The 16,803-nt window shown below is 40.4% G+C and overlaps 1 protein-coding gene across 2 annotated transcripts; it reads right to left on the bottom strand.

Annotated features, from left to right (window-relative positions):
• Positions 1-1,009: 1,009 nt before the first annotated feature.
• Positions 1,010-11,570, bottom strand: Tmed2 (transmembrane p24 trafficking protein 2). 2 transcript variants are annotated; one of them, XM_076866524.1, is made up of 5 exons: positions 11,292-11,570; positions 9,587-9,779; positions 9,161-9,181; positions 5,657-5,764; positions 1,010-2,530 (listed from the first exon to the last, which is right to left on the bottom strand). In XM_076866524.1, the coding sequence occupies exons 1-5, from the start codon at positions 11,469-11,471 to the stop codon at positions 2,406-2,408; spliced, it is 627 nt and encodes a 208-aa protein (XP_076722639.1). In that variant the 5' UTR covers positions 11,472-11,570; the 3' UTR covers positions 1,010-2,405. The 2 variants fall into 2 exon arrangements, with proteins under 2 accessions (XP_076722639.1, XP_076722646.1); XM_076866531.1 differs by lacking the exon at positions 9,161-9,181.
• Between the last annotated feature and the right edge of the window lie 5,233 nt (positions 11,571-16,803).

Raw genomic sequence — 16,803 nt, 5'->3', positions numbered from 1 at the left:
GCCCGACGCAGGTAGACTCCAGCCGGTTCGCCTAAAAGTGGCGGCCAGAGCCCTAATCTGGAGCTCCGTCTCCCAGGGCCGGGCTCCCCGCCGCCTGCGTGGCTCATTGTCCTCGATCACCTTCCTTCCGCGAGCTGGGCTCCGAGCACGAGTCCCCTCCTGCCCTCTTCCCTTGGGAACTCGTATTCTGATCACCGAAACCTCTACCCGGCTTTATTCCGCTCCGCAGTGTTCACCCTTAACGCACCGTCCACGCACTCCGTTCGTTCACCTCCCGAGAGGCGAGGGTCGTCCACATCTCTTCCATCTGCCGCAGGCGGTCAGACCTGTGGGATGAACAAGCGACGCGCAGACTCCAGCCATCCCAAACTAAGTTGAGATGAAAGCCCGGAGCAACGTTCTCACTGAAATAAGCATAGACCCAAGACAACCCTAACAACCGGTTCAAACTTGGTCAGACAGCGCTCACAGCAGGGGCACAGGGTAATCGCAATGCACTGTTTGCCTTTTGCCCTCCTATAGTTTTCTGATCTTGGGACCTTTTCCAAGCCTGTTCTCTAATTTCCAAAATTATTTTACACAAGGTAATGGCAGTTTTAAGACATAAATAGGACAGGCCATGTAAAGAAAGCACTTAGCACCAAGCCAGGACATTACATAGTACTTTATAAAGGAAGTTTCTAACGACAGAATCCTGATTCCACCTTCTATTTATATGGAGCTTTGGGCAAATCATCTATTCTTTCAAACCTATTTCCACATCCATAGTAACAATAATCATATTTTCCCCCAAAAAAATAGTACTTAAAATGTTAATGATGAAAAGAAACTATACCATGTGGAAACTAAAGTGATGCCTTTTGTTCATTATCCTCAAGATTATAAAAAACAACAGACGCTTACAGCAGCTGTAATTACTCATAAAACATGGACATGTCTCATACATAAAAGAAATTTGGTATTTGACAAATGTGAATTAACAACCATTAACATATAAAACACAGAATACTGTTTTTAAAAAGAATTGTTTATTTACTGAACCTGGGGCATATATTAGATACACAACCAATTTTAAATTTACATTTTTTAATTCAATTTTGAAGTGTTTTCACACACAAAAAAAGAAATTGGTATGCAACAGTTGTCCTAAGGTGAAACACAGTCACCTTATCTATAAACTGTTGCAAGTATTTTCACCCAAGGCTGAAAAATTGTGTCCTGAACATGAAAACCTGTAACAAATTTAAATTAATTATATAAAACTTGTTACTTGTAGTTTTCCCCTTGCAAAGATCCAAAAAAAAAAAAAAAAAATGTACAAGTAACTAATATACATCGGTCACAACATAATCCTGGATCATTTCCACACCAAAACCCGATGCTCCTTTAATTTTAAACCCATCATCAGAGATCAAGAGAAAGTCTTTTCATTTTATATAAAATGAAATTCACATGTACCAAAAAAGAAAGACCCAGGAGAAACAAAAACAAAAACCCTAGTGCTGACACTGAAACTCGGTGTCTTAAAGTGGCCCAAAGGCCACTCTCAAAAATAAAATAGTGGCTGTATATCACTGCAATGAAACCCAAGAGGCTTTAACCCTTTGGCATCAGAAACCCAGATTTTTTCCAATTATGTGAATGAACACTTCCCACGTGCCAAGCGTGAAAAAGGGGCTGTGCCAGTGCAGAAAAGAAAAGCTAGCATTTGCTCAAATACCCAGAGAATCGACTTTTCAGAGACTTCTTATGAGGTTAGGCGGAAACAAACAAAAAAAAGATTATTAGCTGCTTGTGTCATCAATTTTCGTGGAGATGATTTGAGTCCTAAGGTCATATGTAAAAATTTGGGGCAAGTCTTATGTGTAAAACAAAACAAAAAGACCAAATATAAACACACCCAGCCTGATAGAACACTCCCCAGTCAGATAACACTGCCATTAGGCTGGGCAGAAAATGTCAAGATTCAGACTGTTGCTTCACTCCATGAGTCAACAAAATGAAACTTTAACGACTTCAACCACAGGATGAGGGAGTCCAAAGAATGCAGCCATTTTAGTAAAGTACCATCAGGCTTTGTGTTGCTTTCCTGCATTTAATACAAAAGGGAAATAAGACATAATAAAGACTATACTCCTATATTTCATTTACAGTGTTTGAGTTCTGGAAGGACCTATATGATAGAGGCAACATTCAAATAAGAAATTTTATGCCAATCAAATGTCAAATTTTCACTACAACTTTCCTAAGAAGGTTTTTCCCCCAAAATCTATTAATCACAAAGAAACATAAGCTGTGAATGTACAGTTCAGAAAATAAAAATGTAGAAACTAATGACATTATTATGACCAAGATGTTTGGTAAACAAGTGAATTGTGAGTTTGGGATCATCAGGAAAAGGCCTTTTAAACAACCCTCCGGACTTCAAAAAATCTCTTCAGGTAGTAGATCTGTCCCAATGTCATGGCAACTAGAACAAGAGCTTCAAAGAAGGACCAAAGGACCACTCTGCTGTTTGTGTTGTCATTGACTGTTGAGGACAAACAAACAAACAAACAAAATTTAATAACTCCGAAGAAAGGCACAGGCATCATCAACTAGCTCCTAGTTGTGAGTGAATGTAACAGGTGCACACCATTCACAGTACTCTAAACACATCTGTCCCAAGCAACACTCTCAGAGGCAGAGATTGTTAGCTTTACAAAGGACCTTAAAACATTCACTGAGGGCAAGCTCACTGCACTATGTATAGCAAACCGGGAAGAAAAGAGACTTGCCCAGGTCATGCTTCTAGGGTTTATACCCAACCCAACCTCTTTTCTATCTATAGATAGAAAATGTTCTCCTGCATTATAATCTTTTTTTGGTGAATCAGAAAATTGTTTTAAAAATTTAAGGATTTATATCAAGAACATAGATTTATATAAAATGCACTATTTACACTAAGCCGAAATATGTGAACCTAAGTATCTTTTTCCTTAAATATTTATTCAACAAATATTTACTAAGCACCTACCATGTACCTAGATACACGGGGCTTCTCGGTTTCATGGAGCAGTTACTATCAGACTGTCAATACAAGACAAACTTCTCACCATTTATCCCATTCTAAAGCTAAGAATCTGACCCTTAAAGTAAAAGCCATGACTACACTATTCATTTACTCTACTCACTCTCTCAAAATCTTTGAAGTCAGAGTGACTTGTTACTGAGCTAGTCAGTATTTCCACTTTTCTACAAATAGCCAAATATTGAAAACAATCACAATTAGCAACATTATGTTAATCAGCTGACTGACATACTCTTAGATATACACTGTTTATAAAAAGATCAACTAGATTGTAACAGCTATTGGACCATCATTCAAAAAGAAGTGAAAAGCAATTAACATTTTTCCAAAAGAATAACCTTATGGTTCCCTAAAAAGTTGTGCAATTTATAAGAGTAAGAACAGATACAAAATTAAAAATATAAACTAGAACTCCAAAAGCTATCAAAATCACTAAAATTTTAGAATTAATTCCATGACATGAAATTTACTTTTGCTGAAAATCTAGTAAACAATTTTTATCATAATTGTGAATGAATGCCATTTAAGTACTGTGTCTGAAAGAGGAATGGTTGAATAAATTCTTTAAAATATTAACCAACTATTAGTATGTTTTAGAGACACAGAAAAATGTGATTCATTTTGTTTTCTGTGAGTGGGGGATGAACCCAGTGGTGTTTTACCACTGAAATAAAGGTATTAGTGTCCATCTACAACTAAAAATATTAAAAAAAAAAAAAAAAGGTATTACAACACTGAAGTAAACAAAAGATCTCACTGTGTTCATCTCTAAGAAATCAATGCTGTTGAAAAAAATATATGAAAAACAATACTGTTGGAAACATATGATTTACAAAATTAAAATGTATATCTGAAAGTTCAATTCTATAAATTATTACAGGTGGAGCATTCCTAATCCCAAAATCTGAAATGCTCCAAAACCCAAAATTATTTGTGCTTTAATGCAAGGCTTAAAAAATTTCACAGTCCCAGCCAGGCGCAGTGGCACATGCCTGTAGTGGCTCAGGAGGCCAAGGAAAGAGCACTCCAAGTTCAAGGTCAGTCTCAGGAACTCAGTGAGGGCCTAAGCAACTTAGTGAGACCCTATCTTAAAAATAAAAAATAAGTGATAGGGTTGGAGCTCAGTGGTAGAGCACTTGCCTAGCATGTGTGAGGCACTGGGTTTGATTCTCAACACTGCACATAGATAAGTAAAATAAAGGTCTACTGACAACTAAAAAATATATATTATTAAAAAAAAAAAAACCTGCAAAGCAGTGAATGCCCTTAGCTCTTTGATTTTCTTCAGGGCCCTTCCCACCCAAGAATGGACTGGCTCCAACCTGGGAGCAAGTCAACCAACAAATAGGTCCCTAGCCATCCCTGAGGGTGAGGTGATGGAGAGTGGTAGGGGAGGATATAGACAAACTGCTCCTTTTTGAGTTCCTCCTCCTTCCACTCCCTATCCCAAACTCAGAAAAAAGAATCCCAATTTAAATTGCTGTGCACATACAGATAAGAGCTTGCTCCCATTGAAATCTATCCCCAGGAGCTACTTGGACAATGAAAGACAAAAGAACAGGTGTGGACCTGGTATAAAATATGGTATCTGGTCTGTGTGTCAACAGGGCACCTGTTAATTTTAAATGCAAAAACATAATATTTAATGCTCTATCTTGTATCAATCAAACTTTTGCAACCTACCACAAACTCCAATCACTTTTTCCACAGAAAAATGTATTCCAAATTCCTAGTTTACAAAATGGTGATCCCAAACTGATCTTTTTCTGGGTACTTGCTTACATTATGTTTGGTGTTTTCTATTCTTTTTTTTTTTTTTTTTTTTTTAATTTTTAGTTGTAGATGAACGCAATACCTTTATTTTTATGTGGTGCTGAGGACTGAACCCAGTGCCTCATACATGCTAGGCAAGTGCTCGACCACTAAGCCACAGCTGCAGCCCATATTTTTTCCTATTCTAATTAGAGTTAATCTTCTTCAATTTTAGGGAATAAAATATGTTAAATTTTAATGTCTGGTATAGGTTTCAGGTACATGACTAAAAAGTAATAAAATATCAATTTACAATGGTTTTCCCTGCTGCTCTGCTTATTCCTTAGCTAATCAGAAGATTTTAAATTTTCTTAAAATTTAAAAGCTCTTTAAACCTTATGCTCAATCTTTTTGTAATTTTTTTTTTTTGTAGTTGTAGATGGACAACTTGTTTAAGGATCAAATCCAGTGGCAAGCACTATGCTACTGAGTCCCAGCCCTTATTCTCAATCTTTAAAAAAAAAAAAAAAAAAAAACTTTTTTTATGTGGTGCTGAGGATCAAACCCAGTGCCTCACACATGCTAGGCAAGCATTCTCCCGCTGAGCCACAACCCCAACCCCTTACTCAATCTTTATAGCATTTTGTGATATAGAACAAATGTCCTGATAATAATAAACTAGTTTAGAATAAAGTTCTACAAATGTGTATACTCAAAAAACATCTTTGTGTAGGTGATTTTTTTAAAGTCAAAGTTTTAGCTCATTCTGTCTGCTGGCTGCTGGGTGCAGCCTTTCAACATGGGATACTGCCACAAAGATAAACCAGTACTCACTGGCTCTGTGTATCCTCTCCCGGACTTCCATGTACTCCTGTTCGTGCTTTACAGCTGTCATTGCCACTGCCAGTTCATTAATCATTTCTTCTAGCTTGTTCTGGTGAGCTACAGAGGGATTTGAAAACAGATTAGCATACATCTGTCAATCTCTTTTGATAACTACTTTTTACATAATAAAATATTCTTCAAAGAAGATATAGAAAGGAAGCAACTTTCAGAAATGTGGCTCAAACATCAATTAAACCACTGATGACAATTAATTATCTGAGCATTTTCCAAGGCCCATTCCCAGTAGAAAAACCTCTTTCAGAGTAAGAAACATACCATATAATGCTTCCTAAGTAAAAATTTCCCTAAGAAATTTCTTCTAGTCAAATGCTGCTGTTGTTTACTATATTAACAAAAAAGTAAAAGATTGAGAAAGAAAATATACAGGGAAGGAAAAAAAAAAAAAAAAATATATATATATATATATGGCACAGGTCTATAATCCCAGTTACTACAGAGACTGAGACAGGAAGATGATAAGTTCAAGGCCAACATGAGCAAATTATTGATGTGCTGAAGAAGATGTAGCTCAGTAGTAGAGCACTTACTTGCCTAGTGTGGGAAGCCCTAGGTTCAAACCAAACCCAGTGCCACAGAAAAAGTAAGTCCTATAAGTAACAATAAAATACGGGGCTGGGGTTGTAGCTCAGTGGTAGAGCGCTTGCCTAGCACATGTGAGACACCAGGTTCGCTCTTCAGGACCACATAAAAATAAAAAGATAAAATATTGTGTCCATCCGCAACTGAAAATATTTTTTAAAAAACAAGAATGGGCTGAGGTTATGGCTCAGTGGTAGAGCACTCACCTCGCACATGCGAGGCCCTGGGTTCGATCCTTAGCACCACATAAAAATAAATAAATAACTAAAATAAAGTTATAGTGTACAACTACAAAAACACTTTAAAAAAGACAATAAGAAAAAGTGCAAGGTACTTTAAAAAGAAACAATAAAATATAACTGAAATCTACTTAAAAATTTTTTTTATGTTGATGGATCTTTATTTACTTATGTGCAGTACTGAGACTCAAACCCAGTGCCATCACTTAACTTGATGGGCCTGGTGGCACATTCCTGTAAATCCCAGAGACTTGGGAGTCTGGGGGATTAACAAGGTCCAGACCAGCCTTAGAAATTTAGCAAGGTTCTAAGCAACTTAGCCAGATCCTATCTCAAAAATAAAAAGGGCTGGGGATGTGGCTCAGTGGTTAAGTGTTCCTGGGTTCAATCCCCAGTACAAAAAAAAGAATGACATAACTCTAATGTTAACTTAGGAGCAGTACCCAAACAGACTTTTAAACTCTATGTAACTGGACAGGGAAAAATATGAAGACACACTTAGGAAACTTGGAACCAACTCTAACATTCATCTGTGACAAAGTAATTATGTCACTATAGTGAAGAACAGCAAGCACTGTAAGTAAAGCAAGTCTCTCAGCTGCACAAGTCTGCAACAAAGTATCCTCTTTTATCAAAAATGAAAACAAGATACTGTTCCTTAAAAATATGCTTCTGGATAGTGCTATATTAGAACAAGGAAAAAACAGGCAGGAAAGAAATAGCACAAGGAAAAACTCCAAGGGGAAGGGGAAATCTCTTCACTCTTGCCCAAATCTGGGATTCCAGTTTACAATGGATCATCCTAAGTTTAAGAGAAATCACAGACCCCCACCATTTGAGGCAGTTCAACTGGAATCTTAAGTCACCCCTCACCGGCTTCACTATGGAAGCCCCCATGCACTCTGTGGAACCTCCAGAGCAGGGTTTCTCAGAGTAGCACTGTTGATATTTTGGACCAAGTGTCCCATGTTTACTATAAGAGCCAGCAGATGCACTGGAGGATATTTAGCAGCATCCATAGTCTCTAGTCCTTAGATGCCAGTAACATCCACCCACCTCCATCTTGTCTCGAGAACCAAAAACATCTTCAGATATTGCCAAAGATCCTTATGCAGCAGAGATCATCTCTACTCAAGAACCACTGCTTTAGAGGAAAGCTCAATTTGACATCTGCCATTCATTGACAAGCAAAAGCAAAATTTTATATATTGTGTTGAAGGATTACTTATTATATATTCATCAGCCAATATTTTCTAACCATTTAAATAGGACGAATTTTCAGAAAACAAACTCAAAGCCTTTTAAAACTTCTCTCTTCAAAAATTGGCTCAGCCTAGGCTGCGGTTGTGGCTCAGCAGTAGAGCGCTCACCTAGCATGGGCAAGGCCCTGGGTTCGATCCTCAGCAACATATAAAAAATAAATAAAATAAAAATAAAGGTATTGTGTCCAACTACAACTAAAAAATAAATAATTTTTAAAAATTGGCTGAGCCTGCCAGGCACAGTGCACATACTCATAATTCCAGCAACTAGGGGAGCTGAGGCAGGATTGCAAATTCCAGGTCAGCCTCAGCAATTTAGCAAGACCCTAAGCAACTTAGCAAGACACTACCTCAAAATAAAAAATGAAAAGGGCTGGAAACATGGCACAGTGATTAAGCACCTCTGGGTTCAATCCTCAGTACCAAAATAAAACAAGGGGAAAAAAAAAAAATTAACCAACCCAACTTTATAAATAGTCCTGAAAAATGAACAAAAGAACTACGTGGTACAATTCTCTAGATTCTGAAGATTTCAAATCCTAACAAAACTCTTTACCTTCTTTATGATGCTAGTACTCTACTAACTCTTCAATATCTGAGATATAAGTTATCATGCTAATACTATAATCCATGTTAAACTGCCACAGCATGTACTGTGGCAACAAAAATTTTTTAAATGTGCAAGCAATTTATCCTAATCAGGGTTCACTGCTGGTCAGTTGAGCAATGAACAACCTAACTGAACATATGACCAAAGAATTTCTCATCTTAGCTACAAATGCTTCCAAATGAATTTTGTAATTTTTTTTTTTAGTTATACATGGACATGATATCTTTGTTTATTTTTATGTGGTACTGAGGATCAAACCCACTGCCTCACATGCTTGAGGCAAGCGCTCTGCCACTAAGCCACAACCCCAGCACCCAACTGCATTTTATATCCAACCAAGCTTCAAGTTAGAAACTTCAATAGTAAACAAGCATATAAAACATCTTCTATGACGTCAAAAGCACCTCTTGCAATAAGCTATATTTAATCAAGACTTTTTCTTATCTAGTTACAATTGAATCTTTCCATCTTTGAATATTCATTTTAAAGAAACAAAGATGTTCCTACCAAAATGTCAATGATCAGCTGCTAAGGACTTAGTGTTATTAGTTTAAAATAACCTAGCCTATATCTCCTGTCAATGAAATAAAAAACAACCTAATTAGTTGTACTTTTTTTTTTTTAAGAGAAAAAACACTCTCATGCCACAAACTGAGGTTAGAGAAAAAGAAATCATAAATTAGACATTAGCAAACAAAAAGATGCAAAAATACAGGATGCTATCAAAAAACAATCCACATACCATCCCAGGTATCTCCACCACCTAAAGAAAAGTGTAAAATATGAACAGAAAAGGCAACAGAAAGTTTAGCTAATCTAGTCATGTCTACAAATGTGCAATTGAAGATATATATATATATATATATATATATATATATATTTTAACAAATTAACAGAACAACATAAGACACATGCAAACTAAGTAGTCACAAGAACACAGACAGAAAAGCTGCCAGAGGGGCAACCATAAAGAATGAAAAACTAAATATTAACTTTGAAAAACTATGTTAATTAGGGGACCTGCACAGGTAAAGACATTTCACATAAGGTTTTGGTTTAATAGTTAATGAACCTGGAATAAGAAAAAAATAAGTATTCTATTCAGATGGATAAAAGTGTATAGAATTAAAATTAGAATGTAATACCATCTTTCAACTATTCATCTCACCTTCTGTTTCCATGTCTTGTCCTTTTGGAGCCTCCCCAATGTCAATGGTGAACATTACTATCTTGGGAGTCATGGTAGACATCCTATTACTAAAACAAAACTTGTATGTTCCATCCATGTGAGCAGCAAATGTGTACTTCCCACTTGACTCTCTGTCTCCTTTGTAAATTCCTTTATTGTCAGGTCCTGTAATCTGGAGGCAGGAGAGAAATACATAAAATGTCACAAAAGATCTCAAAAACCAACCTCTGTAAGAAGAGTCTATCAGTAATAGGAAATTTACTAATATGTAACTTTCACTTAACTCAAATTACAGTAACTACTCAATTCCAATTCTCCCACTTAATGAGACAATGGTGAACTAGACTGCACTCTAAAGCACCTTTTAGCTCCTATCACATTTGTGTCTTATTTGTCCAACTAAAACTTGCAACTCTCAGGAACAGAAACCACACCTCACCCATGATCTCAAACTGGCCTAATGCCATCAATAATATGTCACTTGTATGGCTGATGTTGAAATCCAAGAGAAAAAAAATCTCTTCAGAATTATTTTCTTTTAAGTACTAGGGACTGAACTAAGAACAACATATGTGACAGGTTAACACTTTAACAATGAGCTATCTCTCCAGCGCTTTTTATTTTCATTCAAGGTCTTTCTGGGTTACCAGGGTGGTCAGGAACTCGCAATCCTCCTGCCTCAGCCTCCCCAGTAGTTGGGCTTACAGGCCTGTGCCACCTACACCCAGCTGAAATGCGTAATTTTTACAAAGTCACGTTTGAAGGTTCTACTGCCAGAAAAAAACAAAGGAATGTGCTTTATCTGATATGCCCATGACGGCTTCGAGGAAAGAAAAAAAAATACTAATGTTAAAATTAGAAGACCCGAATTCTCATCTCAGCTTATTAAAATAGAAAGCCCCTTTCACCTATAAAACAGGAGCCCAGATAACTGTCCTCCTAAATCTTTGCTAATTTGAATAGCCTCTCTTTGCTTTGGGATCGCACTTGTGCCCAGCGCGTGCCCAGTTCTACTGTCCAATGGAAAACCATTAATCCAGCTAGTCACGCTGGCAGGAGAACTCAAACATCAATCACACTTGGTTTCCTGGAAAGAAAAATTTAGCGGCAAATTTTCCTTTTTCTGGGGGGGGGCGGGTGGTGGTTGGAGTTCGGGAGTTGTTGGTGCCTCCACGACACTCTGCCTCCAGACAGTTCACGGCACCTACAACCCTCGACGTGCCACCCCGCCCGCCTCCCGGGGCTGCGGACCGGGAGCGCTAAAGCCTAACTCGCGCCGCTTCCCCGACAGCTCTCCGCCTACTTTCCCAGGAGCTTCCTCGCCGCGCTGCCGGTGAGCGCGCCAGACAGAGGGGAGCAGGGCCGGCCGCGGGGATCTGCCGCCGCACAGCGCCCCGGCCGCGCCCGGGCCGCAGCTGACACGCGGCGCTGAGTCCAAGGGACTGGGTGAGCAGCTCCGCCGGAACCCGGCGACCAGCTGAGAACGCAAAGCCTCCGGGAGCGGCGCGGTGCCCGGGGTCGCCCGGAAAGCGGGCGGGTCGCCAGGGCCGTTGGGGTCGCTGGCGCGGGGGTGGCCGGCCGCGGGCCTCCCCGGCTGCGCCCCGACGCCCCGGCCGCGCCCCGCGCGCCCCCAACCCCCGAGCGGCGCCGGAGCCGGCCCGGGCCGCGGGCAGCGCGCCCGCACCTCCACGTCGATGTCCAGGAAGCCGCCCTCCGCCACCTCGAAGATGAGGCCCATCTTAGTGCCCGAGGTGACCCGTTCGAAGAAGCACTCCTCGGCGTGCGCGTCGATGCTGACGAAGTAGCCCGAGGCCGTGGCCAGAAGAGCGGCCAGGAGCACCAGGAGCTCAGCGACCGTCACCATGGTGGGGCTGGGGCCGAAGCCAGGACCCGGACCGCGGCCTCCAGAGCCGCCGCCGCCGCCGCCACCGCTGCCTCCACAGCCGCCGCTGCCTTAACTCCGCCCCTTCCGGCTGCGCCACCCGCGGGGGCTGATGCGGGCGCCGTGGATTGGCGGGCACCGGCAGCTGCCACGTAACGGAACCACGGCGGCCGCCGAGGGCCCTACAGGCTCCGTGTGCACTGCCTCTGGACGGCGACTTCAAAAGGACAAAAACCATCATCCCCAGTCCTTTCGCGTTCAAAGTAAAGTTTATGTGAACTTTCAGAGAAAGTGTTAACATCAAGAAGTTTCCCAATTTCCCCTTTCTCTTTTTTTTTTTTTTTTTTTTTAGGATTGTCCAGGAAGGTGGCGAAAGATTTGAAGGCAGAGATAGGAGTGGAGGGAATGGGAGGTAGAAGCCAAGAGCTATGAGGGTTTTGTTGCCCCCCACCCACTTTCATCACCTTGTTCACCTGGGGATGGGAGGTTTGGGGACGCGTGCAGACGCCGAGGGACCTCCGGAGCGAACTCCCTGGGTGACAGAAATACACCTACGTGGTGGATTCCTGGGTGTTTTAGGGACTGGGAGTGTGACTCAGTAGTAGTGTTTTTCTGGCATGCCTGAGGCCCTGAGTTCGATCCCCATTCAACGCAAAAAAAAAAAAAAAACTGCGTTTGGTTAACACTAATGCACCTTATTTTGCTGTATGCATGTAAGATCTTCACTGACAAAAACAATTACCATGTTTAAATTCCCTCAAAATAGAATTCTCCCCATTCCCCCAAAGTCTTGCTACCTCTCCACACCCCCTTAGCTCTTGCCAACTGCTGGGATTGTTGTTTCTGACCTCTGCCTCGGGGCGTTGTCCTACTTGTCCCTCAAAAACTCTATGTCCAACTCTTCTCTAGACATCCCTCTGCCCAATAGGAGTTCCTTTCTCTGGGCTTGCAACACAGATTTGTTCTTACTGGACTAAGGTTATTTACTACTCTGCCAATAGGGTATTAAGCTCCAGTCTTGGAAGTATGATGTCCCCTCGGTCCCTACTTCGACGCCACAAATAACTTGGCTCATTACATGTGAGTTGAGTTCATCAAACTAACCCTGGAAAGTGGAACCCGGGTTGCTGCTCCCTTTGGGGCACAGCTATGTGACTTGATTATGTTCCATCTCCTAGCCTCGGTTTCCTTCTCTGGGAAAAGGGTTGACACCACATGCCTTGCAAATTTTTTTCCAAAGAAATGATTTTTTTTCCCCAAAGCCCAACAGGCAATAGAGGGCAGTAGTGGCCCAACATCCAGTCCCACTTGAGGAGTCAAGAGAACAGGTGCAGCTTCCTTGAGGAAGACTTGAGGGTTCCAACAGTGGCAAGTCTCCAGGCCTTCAGAGGGCCTGCTTTCCCTGGCAGGTCAGTTATATAGAAAAGTGACAAGAACAATTTTATATAATCTATAAATTCAATTCTCATTTTAAATTTTGAACCAGTTAATGTTTTTTTAAAAGATCTTTATTTAAAAAAAAAAAAAAGATCTTTATTTATTTTATTTGTTTATTTTTATGTGGTGCTGAGGATGGAACCCAGTACCTCACATGTGCAAGGCAAGCGCTATACCGCTGAGCTATAACCTCAGCCCCACCAATTAATGTTTTAACTGCATCTCTCAGGGATTTAAAATGCAGACACTTAGCATCTCAGTAGAACACAATCGTAGAGGTTTTTTGTTGTTGTACTTTGTTTTGTTTGTTGAGACTGGGTCTCCCTAAATTGGGGAGGCCCTCAAGACCATCCTGCCTCAGACTTCTGGGCTTGTGGAATTACAGGTGTGCGCCACCACACTTTGTTTGAGTTGCATATTGTGGGGGTTTATTATATAAATGAGGGGACCCTAACTCAAATGCCTTCAATGACCAGGTAGTTTATTGCTTAAGCAAGAGGGAGTAAGGAGGATTGTGACAAAGTGAATCTCATGAATGTTGTATTGAAATATGTTCCGTTCCAGCCAGGCACAGTGGTGCACACCTGTAATCCCAACAATTTGGGAGTCTTGGAGAGGAGGATGGCAAATTCGAGATCAGCCTCAGCAATTTAGTGAGACCTGGTCTAGATGAATTTAAAAAGTGACTGGGGAAGTAATTCAGTGGTACAATGACCTGGACTGAATTCCAGGATCAAAAAAATGAAAATACAATCAATTCCAATTTTTGAAAACATATTAGTGGCTAAAGATGTAGCAGGAAAGCATCTGTAAGTTTACTTTTATTATTTATTTATTTATTGGTACAAGGGATTGAATTCAGGGGCACTCGGCCACTGAACCACCCTATTTTGTATCTTATTTATAGACAGGGTCTCAGTTATTTGCTTAACACCTCTCTATTGCTGAGGCTGGCTTTGAACTCACAATTCACTGGGATTACAGGCGTGCGCCCAGAAAGTTTACCTCTTATATTATGATTATAATTGTCCATGTTATGTCCAACTAGAAAAGTGGAAAAGAGATAAAGGTAATGCTAATCATAGTACTTTAAAACAATCACTTATCAGGGGCTGGGATTGTAGCTCAGTGGTAGAGCAGCTTGCCTGGCATGTATGAGACACTGGGTTCAATTTTCAGCACTGCATGTGAATAAATAAAAAATAAAGGTCCATCGACAACTAAAAGAAATATAAAAAAAAATCACTACCAACCACGAGTTGTGTTTCTTATAATTTTCATTTAATTTTTGTGTTGTTGAAGCCGTAATTAGTCACCAGGTATCTTTTGACATTACTGTTTCAGGATCTGAAGTCAAGTTAATCCAAAGAACAACAGACTCTCAGGGGCTTGTCAGGTCACTCACAGTGACAGTAAATGTGTTTTTGTTTTGTTTTGTTTTGTTTGATTTTAGACCAACTCTGCCGATGTTGCTCAAGCTAGTGTTGAACACCCCCCTCAGCCTGCTGAGTAGCTGGCACTCCAAGGGCAGGAGCTGTCATTCCAGCGTAGTCAATGTGCACTTTTACACTTATCAGCAAAAATTGGTTGACAAGAGGTCTTGAGCCATTGTGCACAGGAAAACCAGCACAACCAACAATTGTGCCTTACGAGGTACTCAATAAATACTTGAATGATGAGAAACCTGTCCACTAGGGTGTGATTCCAAACTAACCAGGGGACATTCGGCATCCAGTGAGGTGCAATCCAAAATGTGCCCACCTCCCTCCCTCCCTCCCTGCCTCTCTTCCCTCCTGCAAAACTGAGATTCAGTTTACATGGCACAAAATTCACCCTTTTAAAGTGCATTAACTCAGCGGGTTTCAGCATATTCACAGAGTTGTTCAAATATCATCAAAACATTTTACAGACCCTAAAAATAAAAATTCTTGAGTCATCAGCATTTACTCCCCATTCCCCTGAGCCTAGCCCACAGCCTGCCTTCCACCTTTCTGGATTTGGAATGGCATGTGACACCACGTGGCCTTGGGTACTTCTGGTACTCAGCATCCTGTTTTCAAGGCTCATCCACATCATAGCATGTGTCAGGGATCTGTCCCTATTGATGGAGAAAGAGTATCTGGATGTGTGGACGCCACCTTGCATTTCCGTCCCCCTGTGGGTGGCCATTTGGGTTGTTTCCCCCATGCCATAGATGTCCCTAAACACGTGTCTGTAAGGACATGGATCTTCAGTCCTCCTGCCTACATACCTGGAGTGGACGAAATAGAGTATTTCTACCTGGAATCAGAAGGCACATGCAGGGACAAGGAAACAGGGCCAGAAACTGATGAGGAGTTTGTGTCCACAGCATCAGTCAGTCCTCAAAGGCCAGCAAGTTTTGAAGAGAATTTCAAAAGGCCATTTTTGACACAAAGCCGGGGTCAGCTTCTTGCTGCCTGGATATTAATGTTCCCTTTCCCTTTAGGCCCCAGAGAAGTCAAAATATTAGGGAAGATTAAAGCACTCTGAATAATTTCCTTTTACTCCTTTTCTTTAAATTTCAGTTTTAAGATGATACTTCATTGAGAATAATACCAATGACATTCTTCACAGGACTAGGAAAAAAAAGTCCTAAAATTCATTTGGAAGAATAAAAGATTCAGGGGCTGGGGATGTGGCTCAAGCGGTAGCGCGCTCGCCTGGCATGCGTGCGGCCCGGGTTCGACCCTCAGCACCACATACAAACAAAGATGTTGTGTCCGCCTATAACTAAAAAATAAATATTAAAAAAAAATTAAAAAAAAAAAGAATAAAAGATCCAGAATAGCCAAAGCAATCCTAAGCCAAAAAAGCAATGCAAAGGTATCACAATCTCTGATCTCAAATTATACTGCAGAGCCATGGTAACAAGAACTGCATGGTACTGGCATAAAAACAGACACACAGACCAATGGTACAGAATAGAAGACACGGAGACACACCCACACACATACAGTCATCTGATCCTTGACAACACTTCCAAAAATATTGCATTGGAGAAAAGACAGCCTTTTTAACAAATGGTGCTGGGAATGATGAGATTAGACCCTTGTCTCTCACTCTGCACAAAAATCAACTCAAAATGGAAAAAGCGTCTAGGAACTGGGCCAGAAACCATGCCACTCCTAGAAGAAAAGTTAGGGTCAACATTCCAATAGGTACAAGCAAAGACTTCCTCCATAGACCCCCTAAAACTCAGGAAATAATTCCAAGAGTTAATAAAATAATAATAAAATAAAGACTTAATAAAATAATGCCAAGAGTTAATAAAAAGCTTCTGCATAGCAAAGGAAACAATTAGGAATGTAAAGAGAGAACCTGCAAAATGGGAGAAAATCTTTGCTAGCTACTCTTCTGACAGAGGATTAATAACTAGAGTATATAAAGAACTCAAAAAACTTACACACACAAAAAAAAAAACAACTAGTAAATGATCGAATGAATTAAGCCAATACTCAAGAGGATAAACATAAAAGGCCAACAAATACATGAAAGAATGTTCAACATCACTAGCTCATTAGCAAGTAGAGAAATGCAAACCAAAACTACACTGAGAGTTCATCTCACTTCAGTCAAAATGGCATTCATCAATAACATAAATAATAATATATGCTGGAGAAGGGCTGGGGTTGTGGTTTAGTGGTAGAAGGCTTGCCTAACACATGTGAGCACTGTCGATCCAAAGCACCACATAAAAAGTAAAGTTATAGGGACTGTGGCTCAGCAGTAGAGCACTTACCTCCCACATGTGAGGCACTGAGTTCGATCCTCAGACCACATTAAAAAAAAGTAAATAAACAAAATAAAGATACTGAGTCCATGTATAACTAAAAAAAAATTTTTAAATGAAATTATT

Source organism: Callospermophilus lateralis, chromosome 1 (genome assembly GCF_048772815.1).
Source record: "Callospermophilus lateralis isolate mCalLat2 chromosome 1, mCalLat2.hap1, whole genome shotgun sequence".
NCBI lineage: Eukaryota > Metazoa > Chordata > Mammalia > Rodentia > Sciuridae > Callospermophilus > Callospermophilus lateralis.
Note: the sequence above shows the minus strand (reverse complement) of the source record. Positions and strands in the feature narration are given on the sequence as shown.

Bases quoted from the DNA above. Each gene is read 5' to 3' on its own strand.
- Tmed2 (XM_076866524.1), bottom strand. From the start codon at position 11,471: ATGGTGACGGTCGCTGAGCTCCTGGTGCTCCTGGCCGCTCTTCTGGCC. The intron at 9,780-11,291 runs GTGCGGGCGCGC...TCCTGCCTCCAG, and splicing joins TCCTGGACATCGACGTGGAG to ATTACAGGACCTGACAATAA. The intron at 5,765-9,160 runs GTATGTGGATTG...ATCCCTCTGTAG, and splicing joins TGGTGGAGATACCTGGGATG to CTCACCAGAACAAGCTAGAA.